Consider the following 18,514-nt stretch of genomic DNA (forward strand, 5'->3'; position numbering starts at 1 on the left):
GCAATAAATTCAATTTCTTTAAATAGAAGAGAATATTATTGTTACAAATGATGTACTGTGGTGATCTCACCGTACAGGCCATGAAATACTTTGCAAGCGGGCACATATCAATGAGCCATTAAGTGCCGTATTACATTTATCCCGAAACACTGTACTGTACTGTAAGTGCTATTTTATAGAGATAGTCAAAAGAAGGCCACTTCAGTTTGCTACATAAATGGCACTAATGAACTGGGAGCTGAAACAGTTACTCAATTAATCGATTTGTGGATTCGCACAAAATTAATCTGCATCTACTTTGGTAATAAAGTAATTGTTTGAGGCGATTTTTGAGAACTAATGCCAAGCTTCACTGGGGAATTTGAGGCTTTTCTTCGTCTTTTGTGAAACTAAACTGCACATCTTCAAGCCTTAGACTTTTAGTCAGCCAAATAATGCAGTTTGATCGGGTTACCTTGGGCTTTGGAAGACTCGTGGACTATTGATCTAGATACTCTGGCAGTCAGTCAGGTAGTACCTAAGTACAAATTTTAGCTTTTTATTAAGCCAGTTATTTGGTATTTGTAGTTACTTCACAGAATTATTTGCTAAATACAAAACCCTAAAAGGAAATAATGAGCTGGATTTATATACTACATATATATTCAAAAAAAGTAAATGCATATATGAATAACATTTTACTGTTGTCTAACTGCAATGGTAAAATGTTCAAAATTAGTAAAATGCAGGGAAACATTACACTGTGCAGGAAACAAGTTAAAAGAGGATATTTTTATTCATTTTTTGATATTTGATCCTGTAGGGCTCAACAAAAATATGCAAAGTCAAATATGAATGTACTTCTTCGAGGCCCCAGCTTGCACCACTGGCACACACTAGCGGAAAAAAGTGGGGAGCTCAACATTCGTATGATGACTGAAGAACTAAAACACTGCCACCCTCCAGAATCCGAAGAGACAAACAGAAATTGAGGGAAAAGCAGCACACCGTTAGCAGATTTCAGTAGGATCGGTTTCAAAGCCAAACCCCACCACAAGGAGCCAGAGACAAACGTCTTCAATCACTCACTGGGTCACATGCCAACTGGCAAACCGAGAGTACCGTAACAACTGTATGTTTCCTTTTGTTTCTCCCAGACCCTTTCCTTCAGCAGCGCGTTGAGGCTTCATGACAGCTCGTATTGATCCACTTCACCATCACTCAGTCCTGACGAATGACTTTAAACTGGCAATAAGTGGGATTATGCAACCTTCTGAAATTCAACCATCTGATCTGCTACAACAGGCCGAGCCCCAGGAGACGCAGGCAGAGAAATACTGCTAAACAGATACTTTGGTGAAATGCAAAGTCTGGGCATTTCATAACAGGATGCTGAGAAGCTCTTTAGCATTATCAGTGCTTCCCTTTTCACCTATCACTATGCACATTTTGTGCTAGGAAACATCAAGTTAGTGAAACTATTCTCGTCTCACTAGTTCAAATCCACACATTCTGGATCGTTTACAAAGAAAAATTTGAAAGCTGTAAAAAGAAAAGTTTCCCCACTGCACACACAGAGTGTGGGCCTTTTTTCTTTTGCGCCCAGCACTCACACATGGACAGCCAGAGAGCTGAATAAACTAGGGTCACATCCAACCCTTTCTCGCTTGGGGATTATTACCTGAAAGAAGAGGTCACACGAGTTTCCTGTAACGCTGCAGCTCTCAGCGTGCCGAGCTTGGGGTTGTTTCACATTCACGATGCATTATTTTATTCAACTGAGAGGTTAATTAAATTAATGTGACAAGGAGACGCCAGACAATGCTGTAAATGTCATTTAACCGCTATTCAACACAGACTATAATAAATTCAACAACTGTGAAATGAAAGTCTCACAAGCAGTGAACTGGAAAAAAACGCAATGTCTAAAACTTCCTTTGACTAGTAACCTCATTTTGGGAACACTCTTTACCACTCGGGCAAGCACAGGCATGCAGTGATTAGTTTCTGCAGACCTGTTGATGTGTGCTGCAGATGCCACTGTTGTACAATGTGCCTGCAATTTCTAAAAAAATAAATTAAATAAAATAAACTGCTAAAAAAAGGGGGGGGGGGGGGGGGTCGCTCAAGTAATCTTCAAGTGTAAACCTGTCACTGCAACTGTTGCTTGCCATTTTAACAACATGCACAGCACAACATGTCCATCCTACCTCTGGGAGGGATTTAAAGTGGCTCCAAGCTGACATTTTAACCGCTTCACATGCGTCACATTGTCAGCGGATACGTTTTCCAGGGGAAAAAAAAACACTGACGCATGCAACTCTGATGCAAACGCGGTGGAATAACGGGGAAATGATGGGACTGAGCACTGCAATAGCCACGCACATTTAGTTAGCCCTGGTTCGTGCAGTTACGCTGTGAAAAAACAAGAGTAACAAAGACATAACAGATTTACATTTCCCAGCGTCACTCACTGAGGGGAAAAGTGAAGACTGCGGACCGGGAACACACACGGTCAGCAGCGGCTGCAGTTGTGCGGCCAGAGGACAATGTGCGAGACTAGAGCTGCAATGCGTGTTTTTCCTCCAAAGCGCACCTGAAGCCCAGACTTGGGAGATTTGTAGACACAGAGATGAGTTGGGACTGTGGAGGGTTATGCGGTATAAGCAAAGGATACGAGCGCACTCCAGCCGTGCTCTCTCTATCCTCTCTCTCAAGGCACAAGAGTCGACCACGTTTCAGTGAGCAATTGCCTTGTACTTGCCCTGGGTCAAAATACTGTACGACCACTTCACTCGATTATCTCTGGCGATACTTTATCTCCGCCTGTCCTAACTGTGCAGCGCTGAGAATACTTTTTTCTAGCAGTCCTATCTGTAGCTGTGCTGCAGTGAAAAACTCAGGACAGCACCCCTTTTAATCAGCGCTAAAATAAGCCCACACGATAAGCAGCCCAACAGTCTCGAGAAACGGCGTGAGTAATTTGGAGTCGACGGCACTATCGGAGAAATAGAAAGTGATGCTGAGATTTGGAGGGGAAGCTTGTGCGCATCTAGAGCGCAAACGCACCACAACTTCTCCCGGTACTCCTCGGGCTTTTGCTGTGGAAGGGCTATTTCTGCATTAGGTACGGACACACACGAGAAGCCCCACCAAAATAAAAACATACATACACCTACGAAAACACGTACCTTTCGGAAGAAACGCTGCTGAACTCACGAAAACAAAGAAAGAAATTGCGAGAGATCCGCTTCCCGTGATCGCCATGTTGGACACCTGCTTGAGACTGGCGGCGCTAAATCACCTAGAGACGGCCATGGGATGAAAATGTAGACACATGAGAGGCGGAGGGAGGGCTCAAGCAGGGAGCCCGCTATGATATTGGACTGCGTTGTGTTGCAATGACATGCAGGCCTATAAAACACTATAGGAATATTACAGTAATACCTGGAGACTTTACAGAAATGTAAAACAAACAGGGAATCACCCGAAAGCCCAGCAGGAATATTGAAAGAATATTACAGTAATTCCACGGGAAGTGTAAAAAACATGCAGGGAGGTGTGGTGATTTCACCACCGAGAACCACAGACACTTTATAGGAATATTATAGTAATTTTATTTTATGGTTATAGCTTTTTAGTTCATGTGAGTGAAACCAGCCTGTCCCCAGCTCGCTGCGCTTTGGCTTTATAGCTGACGCACAAATAACTCTGAGGTAGAAGAAGCGTTTAGTTTCTTATTTTTACGCAGCAGTTAGTCCAATGAGAGTAATATTTGGTAATTGAATTGTGTATTCTTATATTTACGATGCGCATCAATAACCTAAAGGAGCAACACGTATACATGGGTTATAATGTATCCACAGGTTTTAACAATTCGTCTGTGTTTGTGTGTGTGTTCAATAACACGTGTGTTAAAAGGACCGCAACAGCCTGTTTAATTAAAGGAATAATTAGTAAAGTTTGGTGAAACGCTGTTCTCAGAGGTTTTGCTTAATGCCTACTCAAAGAGCGCCCCCTTTTCTTTAACTTGTGTATTGCATCCTTTGGTTGTGGCAGTGGTGGCGTGCTCCTCGAAATGAGGAGAAAACATGTCAGAAATCACATCAGAGGTGATCATTTAAAAAATTTGAATGGAAATGTAATATTGCAGATTATTAATAAGTGTGACCACCTGAACCCTCTGTTGTTCTCCTGCTCTATACTTTTTTTCTTTTTTTATATCATACCTCCTAATGTTTCAAGTCCCTCAAGTTATTCTCACCTGAAACATGGTACATGTGGACGATCTTGTGGGAATCACAGCGCTACAGAGAACTGTGCATGACGACGTTGAATCTCATTTCCCTTTTTCATTGTGTCAAAACAGCACAAAGGCTGCTAATTGCACAATCTATTCTCTGAGACTGCGTGTCAGTCCTCATTCCATGGATGAGTAGATAGCATTTAGAACTTCACTCTAATGCTGCAGCCGTCCCTATCACTACAGATTGAATTCCACACATCAAATTTATTTCAGATGTTATTATCTGTGGCAGCTTGCCAGTTCTGCCTGCCACTCACACAATGTCTCCACAAGGTGTTTTCTCCTCACAGCACTGGCCAGGCTGCTTTACTTTCTGACAGCATAGTATTGGTGGGCACCAGTCTGCAAAGTGCACCTGGTTGAGGCATCCTCAATAAGTCAAAATTTCATATTTTTTACAGACCCCAGCCCCACCCATTGGTTATAATTTGATTTGCAGCATGCCTCATGGTCCTTTCCACTTCATGTGCACCACAATAACCCACACCTCCAACTTTTGTTTTCTCTCCCTTTCTGTCTCTTTTCCTGTCTCTGTGATTCAGTCGACTACTGCATGGCATTTCCTTTGCTCACGAGAATAGATGGGGTTCCAGGGTCTCTCTAGGAAGAGAAGCCCAGCGTTTCTGTCTCCCCGAGCAGGATGAATAATAAATGGGAATGGATCAGATGACTGAACTGCTTGATCTGGATCCTCTGTAGTAATGGCTAACCATAGATTCTCCCTGCTATGTGTGTACGTTGGTATATGAGTGTGTGTGTGTGTGTGTGTGTATGAGTGTGTGTTGTGTGTGTTACAAGACAAACGGTCATGCACAAACTGTTAAGCAGTTTATTTTTGAGATCTTGGATGTGGGCCGAATAGTGGTGGAGCCATTTAATTGGGCCGCCATCAGCATTTTCTATTTAAATTAGTGGAGAAACTGGTAATAAAAGATTTTCACCCAGGCCTCTTTTTCAGTTAATGTTTGATTAGAAATGCAATGGTTTTAAATTAAGATTTCTTTTTCCCCCTGGTATGAAATCAATCAAATTAACGGAAATTGAATTATTTGAGATGGTAATCTATTTAGGCAAAACCATTCACCATGAAAATGTTTTCCTCCTGTTGTGAAAGGAGGAATAATTGAATCAGACCCTTGTAAGTGACCCTGAATGGCTGAGCCAGAACATGGTTTATTGAAATGAAATGTAGGTTTTCTTATGCTCAGGCCATATACGTGTATGTGAGCATTCACACGTATGTGTTTTCCTCACACCGTTAGCACATACTGTAGGGGACTCTACAGTTGTATGATGCGTAACGCAGCGGGCTAGAACACGGGAAGAGTAATGGACTGTAATCATGCTCGAGGAAATGCGTGTTTGCAAGACTCTCTTCTGACCAATTATTCACCCAAAATTCACATTTGCATGTCTTTAAACTTATTTTAGCACAACAGCATTTATAACCGAGGACAGGATTAGTGCAAATTTTAATTTCTTTCTTTTTTTTTATCCCCCCATAGCAAATTATTACAGGAAATGATACTCCAAATATATCAGGTCATCAATTCTTTATGCCTTTGAGGGATGAAACATGTGCGCTCAATTGGTTTCCTGTCTGGTTTTTTGTCACGCTAATATACACGTAACCACCTGTAAGTCATCCTTGCTACAGGTAAATGTCAAAGGCAAGACCAGATTGAACTGTGATGCAATTACTTCCATTAATAATGAATCCTTTGAATGTAATTTGTGCTTTTTTTTGCTTTTTTACAGTAAACAAAAACACCACCACCCTATTCCATACATTTGTTTCTTCGAGGCGCCTGAATTCATCTTTCATTCAAACCTCCGTAGCTGAATATGAACTGCATGCAGTAACGACCGCCATCATTCTCCCATATAGAAAACTGGTAAACTGTTACACACATGCTACACATGTTATCAGCCGGTGCATGCACTGCCTGATAAAGGCAATTTTGCATCCACAGACATACAGCAGGTGATTGTAATAAATCATGAGTCACGTGGTACCTTGCAGAGGCTTAATGGTAATAAATTTGTCAGGATATAGTGTATGTCAAGTTGGCTGGGTAGGCCCGAGTTTGCCTCTCTTGTCTCTATATATGTGTAGAAGAGAAATATTGTTTCATTCGTCTCATTTATATAAGTCTGAACTCTGAAAGACTGCAGGGGCTTGCACACTGCACTTGTTTGGCTACTTCAACCTTTTTGGAGCTTGAAATGATCTCTTATTGCTTTATTCTCTATTTGTTTTGCCAGATATTGTCTATTTAATACGACATATTACACATACCTTACTTTTGCTACCTTCCTTACTCTTGTCCCAAATATTGTTTAGACAGTAAATTATGAATCTGTACATTACGTTTTCATATCATTTAGGTCGATTTCTCCAAGCTCGCGTACATTTTCCAAGGAGACTTGCAGCATCTGTTGCTTTAATTTAATTCAGCAGAACAAGATTTAGTTGAAATTTTCCATATTACTAACATCCTAACAGTTTCAAGTTCTTTTAAACCTGCTCACTTGTTTCCACAAAACTGAAGCCATGGTGTTACAGCTGACTGCATCTGGATCTTTTCAAAACAATATGTCATCTTTTTTTCTTTATTTAAAAAAAAATCTGAGCTAATAAACCTTTCTATGCACCCCCTGGTTACTGCAGAAGGATCCCCTCCGGTAAAAAGCACCCCTGGCTGAAAAACTGCCTAAGGGCCCTAATAAATGTTATATCCTACAAGCTCTTGAAAGTCATTTCCTTGTAAATTGGATTGAAGACATTTAAACTGTTTATTTATCCCTGGCATAGAACATTATCCTACAATCATTTTATCATGATTATTGGTAGTAGACAGGCTCATAATCACAAAAAGAAGCAACTCAATGGGGATTGCTTTTGTGCAACAATTACAACACAGATGCTAGCCGTAGAGAGCGTTGTTTTCAAACAACTACAAATAATATATGTGAATAACAGGGGAAAAACAGAGCAAAGCTCTTTGGTTTCATGATGTATTGCTAGTTGCGCTTTACTGGAATTATTAGCACAGCTAGAGCACTTGGCTGAAAATACCCACATACAGTAGACTGAACAGAGTAATGCAGATCGAGGCTCATTAGCATCAAACTGTCTATTTCTGCCGGGAGCCAAACGGCTTGTGGCTACCTGCTGTTAATGAAGAATATCATGCCTCTAATTTTCCACATCTAAATCAAAGTCAAACTGATTATACAATGCAAGTGATTACATCACATTAACACAGATGTATAGGTGCATTTTTAGCCATCAGAAACCACATGAAATTTGGTCATTACAGCAAAACCAAGGAAATTTAAATGTTTACAAAACAGACTACGCTGTACTTAATTGTATAAATAGATTAACGTTTTACCAGGCTCAGGCAGTCAGTTGGAGGACATTACTTCATTTCCTCTAAATAGCATGAGGATTAGGACACATTCACATATTAGTTAGTAACAAAAATCCCCCAAACTAAGCTTGTATCTCCAGTAATCCAGATCAGTGATTTCATGCATATGCTCAATTATAGCGTGGCGGCATCGACATTTGGAGAAACTACAGCAAACATAGGTTCAAGTCTGTGCTACTATCCTATAGCACCCAAAGGTAAACTTAAAGTTCATTATATGCTCTATCCAAAGCCAATCAAGTCAGTATTTTCCCCAGCCCTGTGCTACAGTTCCAGTCACTACAGTGCAAAATACACACTAAAGACCAACTAAAGAGCAAGAATCAGACCTCCGAAAATCCAATAAAATGCTTTAACCTTGACAGAGCATGCAGCAATCATCTGTAATCCTATTGGATACACAAATTAGATTCTAAGACTATGCTTTCACACATCAAAATAATTTCATTTTTCAATTACTGAAATCAAAGAGACAATAATATGGCTTAGAAACATCCAAACACTTCTTAAATTGCAAATGATTTGAAGAAAGGCAAAGGTTATTATCTTGTAACCTCTCTCTGCAGAAGAAGAAATTCTCCAGAGTCCAACCCTTGACTCAGCTTAAAACAGCAGACCATTAGTTTAAAAAAAAAAGGACACTTTTTTCAGTTGAAAGAACATATCTTTGTTTTTATTTCTTGTTTATATAGCTACAAAAGGATTTCAGGTGGATTTAAGAAGGGAGATCCCATCGATTACGTTATCTGCTCCGCTGGCAATTTGGATTTCACCGACTGCTGTTGAAGAAATAACTGTTTGATCATATTAGCGCTTTAAGTGAACTCACAGAAAGCTCCTTGCAAAGCCTAATGTCTTTGATTAAAGACAAGGCTTCCACTCAGGGTCCATAAAGGCTTGATGAACATGTCTACACTTGGCAATAGCTGCATCCTCTTCTTAGGAAAAATTACATGTTATTTGCAGCACAAGCCCTATAAACAAGAAAAAAAAGAAAGATGGTTTAATTAGATAGCTAGTGGCCTGTAAACTGTTAAGGGGGCTTTATAGTGTCCTAATTTCTATGTAAATTTGCATTGTTATTATAATACTACGCTACAGTCTTGGGCTGTCTTTGTTATGCTGAGCAGGGCCAAAGGGAGACAGAATTACAGGTTTGGCTTTATTGATGTTTTTTAATGGAGTTACAATTGAGCTTTAATAGTAAAGAAACTTTTTTTTAAATGCACCTGATTATGACTATTTAGTATGCTGTACAAGTAGATACTAAATGCAATATGTGATTATTTTTCAGGTATTCTTGGTCTGTTTGCTTCTTTTTTTTTTACCACAATTTTACATTCATAGCACAAGACAACTGTTGCATCTATTTACTTGTTTTTCTCAACTATACTTAGCTGAAGTGTCCTTCATAAATAAACTGCCAAATACATATCAATACTCAAGCCCATTTCAGTCATTTATGCTGTAAAGCTGCTGCTACTCCCCACGTTTTAAATCGGCTCGGTTTTGAAGACACAGCTCATCAAGTAACAGTCTTAGCAGATTAGATTACTTTTCCTCCCCTGTGTTTAAAAAGTTCCCTTATTTAATAAATGAATGGGAAGTGTGGTATGAGAGTCTTTACAAAAACAGACAGGATTTCATCAGGTGTGAAAAGTAGTGCTTTAGCCAGGCTTAATTGGGTCTCTCTCTCTCTCTCTCTCCACTGGGGAAGTTTCACAGGGTCGGGTGGAACTTCATTTTTTCAAATCTGTCCAATTTTGTTTCCTTTCTATCTACGTGGGACAGCTACAATTAACCAAAAGCCAGTCTGTGGTTGATTATGTGCTGATGTGCACTCACAGTTATAGCCCTTTATAACCCTACACAAGGATAATTTATTTTTATTATGTATAATAATAAGAATATATTTAGTTGGTAAATATATATCAAAAGGTGTGTCCATCCATTCTCTTCCCCTTATCCAGTTCAGGGTTGCGAGGGGGAGTACCCCCTGTACAAGTAGCCACCCTGCTGCAGGCAACATTTGTTTATTTTTAATTTTTAAAATTTCACAGTCCTTTTACCAATGCTCGACCAATTTGGATGTAAACTGAACAAGCACAAGCTTTGAACACACTGATCAGATGTTGGTTTAAATATTTATGTTCTAGCTGGTTAGTTAATTGATGTTTGTGCGCCAGTCACGCTGAGATATCTCATTGATTTTGATTGTGCGTGCAAATTAGTTTACATGAAGCCATACCGCTGGACTTCTAATGCGTCTGTGACGAGTTATTTACTCTACTAATCAGATTTCTGTTACAGCCTGCATGTCCCACTATAGCTTAAACAACAAGTCAATAAGACGGGTTTAAGTGGTAGCAGTTCTGACTATGGGAATATAAGCCAGTGTTTTGCACCTCAGCTGAGTTTACTGATTTTTTTTTTCAAAAAGAAAAGTTGGAGAAATAACCACAAAAAGGTGAAAGGAGTGAATTTTATCTATGAAGCCATCCATGAAGCCATTAGCCCATTTTATTTCCTCTAAAGTTGCCACGTCTCTTGGGTCTTGTGGATGAGGATGATGGGCTCCAGTTAAGCATTAATTCTTAAATAAAATAAAATATTTGTTTTATGTAAGACTCTAGTCTTCTTTTCGATCTAATCTAAGCACTAAATGAAATCCCTTTGCTTCCCAAAGTATTTATTTTCAGATCACAAAGTGCTGTATTCTGATCCCACCAAGGCAAGAACATGGCCTTTATCAGAATTGCTTTTCAAAATAAAAGTTTCTGAGATGATAGATAATAGCACAGTAACTGATCTGAAGGAGCATTGTCTTCGATTAAAATCATGTCTGGGTCATTGTTAACAAACTGCGTACTATCCGCATTCAATGAACAGAGTGAAGCATGGTTCATGAGAATGAGGTCATTTAAATAAAAGACCCCAACCCTCACCACTGTAGCAGCTCAAATCCACACACTTAAAAATAGGCAGCCAAATAACCACAGGACGCTGAGGCGCGGAAGAGCTGCAGCCACACCGCTTTGCTCTGTTTGCAGTAAATCTCCAAACAGGTAGCCATAGCGCTATAGTTGTCACTCCATAGGCAGAGCCCGGCAGTCTCGTGTGTCATTAGGCCTGTGGTGCATTGCGCAGAGGCGGGTGGCACATACTGCAAGCAAAGAGGATCCACACCAGTGACCACACCGATGTAAGGGCAGTGAAATGAGTCAGTCCCCTTGACTGAAGAACAGAGGGCAGATAGTTGTGTTGCACGCTGTACGCGATGAGTAGCCTCTACGGGTGAATGGCCTCATTTTAATGTGTATGTATAAGCAAATACTGACTGTGGAGACTGCGTGAGTTCTGTGAGGCCTCTTTGAAAAACACCTGGATCATGACAACTTACAACAGGGTTATAAAACTGTAACAGCGCCTCAGCAAACAGGAAATCATTGTTGTTGTTGTTTTAAAAACAACAGAAAGAAAAAAGAGGCCATGTTTGATTTTAAATACTTTGCAAGAAGGCAGTGTAGTTGGTGTCATCTACTGTTTTACACACTTAATTATTCCAATCACAGGCAGTGTAGAATGATCGCTTGTGTTTACAAAGTGACCCTAATTATCAAAATATTTCATTAGCAACATGCAGTGTCCTAGTATGTTGGCCTCGTAATGTTTGTCATGTCTGCAGAATAAACATATGTGAGGTATATCAGAATAATATCATGCATAATGCTCAAGTGTTTGACTCTGTGAACACTAATTAATCACTTTAAAATTGCTCTAACATGTTGTCTCACTAGCCGATGTTTCAAGACATCACAATGAATACATGAGCCAACTAAGAAGAAGGACCTAGTGACAAATACTTTTTTAACGTGCTGCTTTATCTGGCAGATATTGTACTTTCTGAACGTTGGTGAGAAATGTACAAATATACAGTACAAATCTGAAAGTTGCACAGTCTAAAAACAATATAAATAACTCTGATGCATTTGTTTCAAAGAATGAAAAAAGGAACACATTTTTAAAGTCTTTCCTCCCATTTGAAAGAGGGTATTTTTTTTGAAGTTCTAACTTCAGACATCAAAGCTTCCCTGTTTTATATATTCTATATTCCAAAAAGAAACTCTGCTTTAAAAAAAAAACTTTGAAAATTGATGGTTTATTGCTTGATATAATACTGTGCATGCTCTTAGTCTCAAAACAATAACCTCTTTCCCAAAGCAGAAAATAAAACTAAAAGTCTTGAGCAGACATAAAGGGGATGCTTTGCACTGAAATGGTGAGCCTCACCACCTTTTCTGCCGCACTCTCATCCTCTGATTGTCTACAGATAGCGTCTTACTCATCTTCACCCTGACCTTTGGTTTAATGTCTCCTACTTCGATGTCTCGTGACAAGCTTTCAAGGCGAGACAAAGTAGTGGATGATGTGGACATGAGCTAACTTTTTCTACACTGTCTTACTTCCTGTGACACGATGGTTTGTGCTGTATAACAATCCCATTGAATAACACCTTTTACATTTTTTGGCTTGATAAAGCAGCCTGCTTTATCAGAGATACACTATTTCACTATGCTGCTTTAGCAGATCTAATTTCCGGCGACTATACGCTCGTGGGCTACTTAATTAGGTGCACCTGTTCAACTGTTCTTTAATACAAATATCTAATCAGCCAATCACAAAGCAACAGCTCAATCCTGACATGACCAAGGTGACCTGCTGAAGTTCAAACTGAGCATCAGAATGAAGAAGGAAGGTGATTTGAATGTGACATGATTGTTGATGCCAGTGTTTCTGAATATTTCAGAAACTGATGATCTGCTGCGGTTTTCCCTGAACCCATGTATTCAGAAGAGCATCTCTGAACATCACATCGAACCTTGAAGCAGGTAGGCTGACCACACTGGATGTCATGCTGTCAGCTAAGAACAGGAAACTGAGGCTAAAAGCTGCACAGATTAATCAAAATTGGACAACAGCAGATAGGAAACACTTTGCCTGGTGTAATGAATCTCGATTTCTGCTGTGATATTTGGACAGTATGTTCAGAATTTTGGTGTAAAACTTAAGGGCATGGCATCAATTCACATTGCTGGCGGTGATGGTGTAATGATGCCCAGTTGCTACTCATTAGTAGCAACTGGGCATCATTTAAATGCCACAGCCGGCCTGATTATTGTGGCTGGTCCGACCTGACCTGCACTCAAACGGCCTCCACAGTCACTGGAACAGGTGACTCGACAAATCTGAAGCAACTGTGATGCTGTCGTGTCGGTATGACCCAAATCTTTGAGAAATGTTTGTAGAAGCAGCTAACAAAGGTGGCAAAATGAGGTTCAACCTGGCATTTAGTAAAGTGGTTAATGAGTGTATAATCAGTGTTTACATATAGTTCATATCATAAACATACCATGAAGACAGATACTTGGTTTCTAATTGCTAAAAGGCAGGGAAACTGTGCACTGTAATTATATAGTTTAATAACACGAAAACACTCGTGTTCAGCATAAGCACATATACAGTTTTGTACTTTGCTGACATGGAAGCAGCAGCCATCAGCTGCTCTTTGTGTTGTGGTGGGCTTTGCTATAGAATTTGACATGACAGCTGTGCAGAGACAAGACTCACAGAGACAATAATAATATGCAAATGTTTATTAGTCATAATGCTGACCATGTTCACCAGCTTCTATCTGCATTCTCACACTGAAAAATACATTTTTAAATACACCAGTACTGAACTGGTGATGGACTCGTGTATCTCTTTCCTGGGTTTACTGGCACCTTAAAGCACCCTCACTCTGTAAGCTTCATTCACATATGCAGTCATTCAGTGCTTTACTCTATATACAGCAGATGCAGTATTTTACTCAAACCTCACGCCGGTCGCGTGGGACAGTTTTTTAGAATTCTGAGAATCTGAATGACCGTACAAATGACGGATTTTGTGGCCATTTATGCGAACGCTGGCGTCTGTTCTGGGTATGTTAAACCTTTTGCCTGGTGGAGTACTTAAGAAAGCTCAGCAGCTCAACATAGTTTTAAGGATTAATCATGTTGGAGCCTTAAATGCCTGTTTAATTTCATGGCAGTCAATCTAATAGCTGTTTCTGGATCAAACCGATGGGCAACCAACATGCTGGCATCTATAAAGGTACAGTTTTAACATGCTTAAACGCAACTTAACTTAGATTATTTTGCTACTTTTAGCCACAGTACTCCTTTCTTGTCTTCTGGTTGAAAATATGATGAAAGCTTTGTTCCTGATATTGTTCCCTTAAGGTCCCTGGATGAGGAGAACATGAGCTAACCTAGTGTAATCTAGACTAAGTTAGAAAATGGAATTGAATTAAATATGTTGTTTTCTCTAGAGTGGAAGTTAATAAAACCCATCACAGTAGCTCACAGGCCATCAGTGAGTGTTAAGGAGTGGATGTGTTTGATTTTATATTTCCTTTGGGTGAGATAACAGGTCACTGTGAGAAGCAGTGATGAAGCATGACCATATTATTCCCTCCAGAAATGTGGTTGATTGATATGCCATTTACCTAAAGACAACCATAGAAGCTAGAGAACCTTCCTTTTAATACTGCTATGTAAAAGACACTTTATGTGTAACTAAACTACATGTGTTAGGTTAAATGAGAGAAGAAATTTTGTGAAAAATGTTAGCAACAAATGACTCATTCTTATATTAATACACCCCAGATACCCTACAAAAGCTCTTAAGCTCTCACAAGAATTTGTTCACTGTGCTCAGATGAACTGCAACTTATTTTTTGTGAGAAATACTTTGACATTTACTAAAATGACTACTAAAAAAATCACTCTAACAAAAAAGGTAAAAACGTCATTTTGAAGGATGATTTTGACCATTTAGCACTAGGAAGGCCCAGGCTTCTACCTTTCTACCTTTAAAACCCGCCACCAGCCAAATGGCTGGTAGGCTTTTAGCTAAGCTTTAGCTTCAGGCAAGTGGAAGCTAAATTGGCTAGTCATTCATATGTAAATTGGGTTGTTACCTGGGAATTCTGGAGGGAGGGGAGTGGGGGTGTGTGGATGAGGGGGTGGGGGAGCTGCTAAAAGCGGTGAGCTTCCTTTTGTTTCATCTTGATGCATTCTCAATCATCCAGGGAAACAAATCTCCAAAAGTCACCAACTTGGAGTGTTTCAGTTTGCCATCTTAGGGAGAAATCAACACACATGGGTGTATGTCCTTTGTTGCTGAGATTTATTGATAAAAACAGTACAAAAAATCAACCATTTGTACACATTTTTACAAATAATTATAAAAAGTGAGTGAGTACATTTCAACATTTTCAGCAATCACTCACAATCCTGGCACTGCCATGGTATCTGTAGTCTGCATTTACCTTGGCTTGGCTTCCTGATCAATTGTCCACTACCAAAAGGAAGCCAAGCCCTGTGATCACACCTTGTTTTGTTGTAAAGGGTGGCAGGGCTTGGCTTCCTTTTGGTAGTGGAGCATTGATCAGTCGTCCATTGTGGCATCAATGTGATCACACCTTGTTTTGTTGTAAAGGGTGGCAGGGCTTGGCTTCCTTTTGGTAGTGGAGCATTGATCAGTCGTCCATTGTGGCATCAATGTGATCACACCTTGTTTTGTTGTAAAGGGTGGCAGGGCTTGGCTTCCTTTTGGTAGTGGAGCATTGATCAGTCGTCCATTGTGGCATCAATGTGATCACACCTTGTTTTGTTGTAAAGGGTGGCAGGGCTTGGCTTCCTTTTGGTAGTGGAGCATTGATCAGGAAGCCAAGCCCTATATATATGATACAATCTCACTACACTTAGCCTAATCCTTCATTGCCCTGAAGAATTCTGTGGTGTACGGACCTCCTCTCCAAGGAAAGAAAATGCAGAGAAGACTCACCACTCAGCAGGCCTTGGAAATGCTCCACTACCAAAAGGAAGCCAAGCCCTGCCACCCTTTACAACAAAACAAGGTGTGATCACATTGATGCCACAATGGACGACTGATCAATGCTCCACTACCAAAAGGAAGCCAAGCCCTGCCACCCTTTACAACAAAACAAGGTGTGATCACATTGATGCCACAATGGACGACTGATCAATGCTCCACTACCAAAAGGAAGCCAAGCCCTGCCACCCTTTACAACAAAACAAGGTGTGATCACAGGGCTTGGCTTCCTTTTGGTAGTGGACAATTGATCAGGAAGCCAAGCCAAGGTAAATGCAGACTACAGATACCATGGCAGTGCCAGGATTGTGAGTGATTGCTGAAAATGTTGAAATGTACTCACTCACTTTTTATAATTATTTGTAAAAATGTGTACAAATGGTTGATTTTTTGTACTGTTTTTATCAATAAATCTCAGCAACAAAGGACATACACCCATGTGTGTTGATTTCTCCCTAAGATGGCAAACTGAAACACTCCAAGTTGGTGACTTTTGGAGATTTGTTTCCCTGGATGATTGAGAATGCATCAAGATGAAACAAAAGGAAGCTCACCGCTTTTAGCAGCTCCCCCACCCCCTCATCCACACACCCCCACTCCCCTCCCTCCAGAATTCCCAGGTAACAACCCAATTTACATATGAATGACTAGCCAATTTAGCTTCCACTTGCCTGAAGCTAAAGCTTAGCTAAAAGCCTACCAGCCATTTGGCTGCTCTCCGGGTTTTAAAGGTAGAAAAGCCAAATGGCTGGGCTCTGGGCCTTCCTAGTGTTAGGAAATAGACACTCTTTTTAATCAAGAGTTTGATGACAAGATCCACCCTACTGTGTCTGTACAGCAAATATGAAGCTACTGTTAGGAGTTGGACAGCAGCTCAGTTTCGCAGACTAGGGGAAAAATGCCCTCAAGCAGAGCCAAGCCAGCTGTTTCCCTTCTGTTTCCAGTCTTTATGTTTAGCTAGGCTACTGCACTCTTGGCTTCTGTTTACTGTCCAAACATGGAAATGATATAGATCTTCCTTAAGTTGTCAAGTACAAAAATAGCTCGGGATGTCCAGGGTGTTATTCACACTTGGGTCAAAGAAACTGGTGTACTTCAGAATCTGAAGTATAGCAGCAAACCACGTGTGGAGCATGTGTGAAGCATGGAGACAAGCCTTATCTGCTAACTGCTGCAGAGACCTGGGTTCTCTCATAATGATTTAACATGATCTCAGTATTCAATATGAGGTATAAATAAACGTCAAAATAAGTATAATTGACTTGCCAAATGTTTCAGCGCTGTATTACTTCAATGTCACATGAACGAAATTGGAATAATATCATTCTGAATGTCTTATATCAAAAGAGTTACTGTGGCTGCTCATTCATCCATTACAAAGGTGCTTACAGCAGACTGCAGGTATTAATACTTAGCCTGAATGGCTGAATACCGACTAATATAAGATATCCTTATTAAAATACATCCAAGTCTACAATCCAGCACCTGCCTATTCAACAGTCACATGCTGTTCATTAAGTCTCCCTTTTTTCTGTCAGTCATATCTCACCCTGGCCATTGCTCAGCTGGGGATATGAGTGATAAGAGCAACATCATGGGTCTTTTCAATTAGTTTCTGAGATGAAAAATGTATAATCCTCAACCTTCATGCCAGGATGCTTCCCTAGATTACAACACAATCTGTATTAATCATAAAATTTATGAACAAGAAGTCTGTGCTTGGATAACGCTGCCAGTCATATTGTCTGGCTCCGGGCACTGATAAATACTCATGCGCAAGCATAACAGAAACAATTAGGGGTTGAAGTGTGTGTTTATGTTCTACTTGTTGTACTCTTTTATGTGAGACAATAAATACTAAAAGAAAAGATTCATAGCATTTTCAGCCTTGGGGGATGCTGGCTAAACATCCGTCTGAAATAAGATGCTGATTGTTTCGGTGCTAATTAATATTCACTGCGTGTGGCTAAAATTTAAAGTAACTTGAACACTGCGCAAAATACACATCTCTCTGGACATCTGCATTGAAGACCTCTATTATTCTAGTATTTCCTCATTAATGTCACCTCAAGCACGAGGTCCGAGACAAAAACACAATGATATAAGAAGCAACCATACTGCATCTGGAAGCTGCTAGAAGCACACATACATAGAGGTTCGTATAACCTCAATTTTAAATCCCAGACTTTAGTTGTACACATTTTAATTGAATTTTACAATTAAATATTGCAGTTTGACCCTTTCACCAACACATTTTGCAGCTGGAACAGCAGTGGTGGCTACAAGACACTGTTTGCTAGATTGTTCAAGGAAAGGGTTACTGTAGTGCATTTCTTCTCAATAACTCGGTAAAATCCAAACATACAGAAAGGATACTCATAATTTTAGACTGATTTACATTTGGAAAGAAAATACCATTCTAAAAAAGACTGGAGGAAAAATAGGTCTTAATAAATGTAGGAATTGCACAGTTTGATTTGGTGATTGGGGAGCTGCACGGGGGACTGTGCTGTCTCCATTCCTGTTCACCTTGCACACCTCAGGCTTTCAGTGCAACTCCACGGCGTGCCACCTACAGAAACACTCTGACATTTCTGCAGGGGTTGGATGTATTAACAATGAGCACCGGGAGTATAGAGCAGTAGTGGATGAATTTGTGGGGCAGTCTGAGAGCAATCATTTGCTTTTAAATGTGAATAAAGCTACGCAACCCATGTCTCTCCTGAGACAAGATGTCCATGCGATGGAGGACTAAAGGTACTTGGGTATCTTCATCAGCATCAATGAGCACGCTGTGTATCCTGAGGAAACTGAGATCCTTCAATGGGTGTACCAAAATATTTATGATTTTTTA

General features: G+C 40.1%; 1 protein-coding gene across 4 annotated transcripts in view; it reads right to left on the bottom strand.

Annotated features, from left to right (window-relative positions):
* Window positions 1–3,305, bottom strand: part of cadm1b (cell adhesion molecule 1b) — a 165,354-nt gene extending 162,049 nt beyond the window's left edge. For 3 of the 4 annotated variants that reach the window (XM_085379586.1, XM_085379584.1, XM_085379587.1), the window contains exon 1: window positions 3,171–3,305. In XM_085379586.1, coding sequence (XP_085235712.1) covers window positions 3,171–3,246 — 76 coding nt within the window. In that variant the 5' untranslated portion in view covers window positions 3,247–3,305. The remainder of the gene's footprint in view (window positions 1–3,170) is intronic. The other variant, XM_085379585.1, reaches the window with a different exon arrangement.
* Window positions 3,306–18,514: the final 15,209 nt, after the last annotated feature.

Source organism: Rhamphochromis longiceps, linkage group LG14 (genome assembly GCF_057381845.1).
Source record: "Rhamphochromis longiceps isolate RC_006_pf linkage group LG14, R_longiceps_female_GT1.1, whole genome shotgun sequence".
Taxonomy (NCBI): domain Eukaryota; kingdom Metazoa; phylum Chordata; class Actinopteri; order Cichliformes; family Cichlidae; genus Rhamphochromis; species Rhamphochromis longiceps.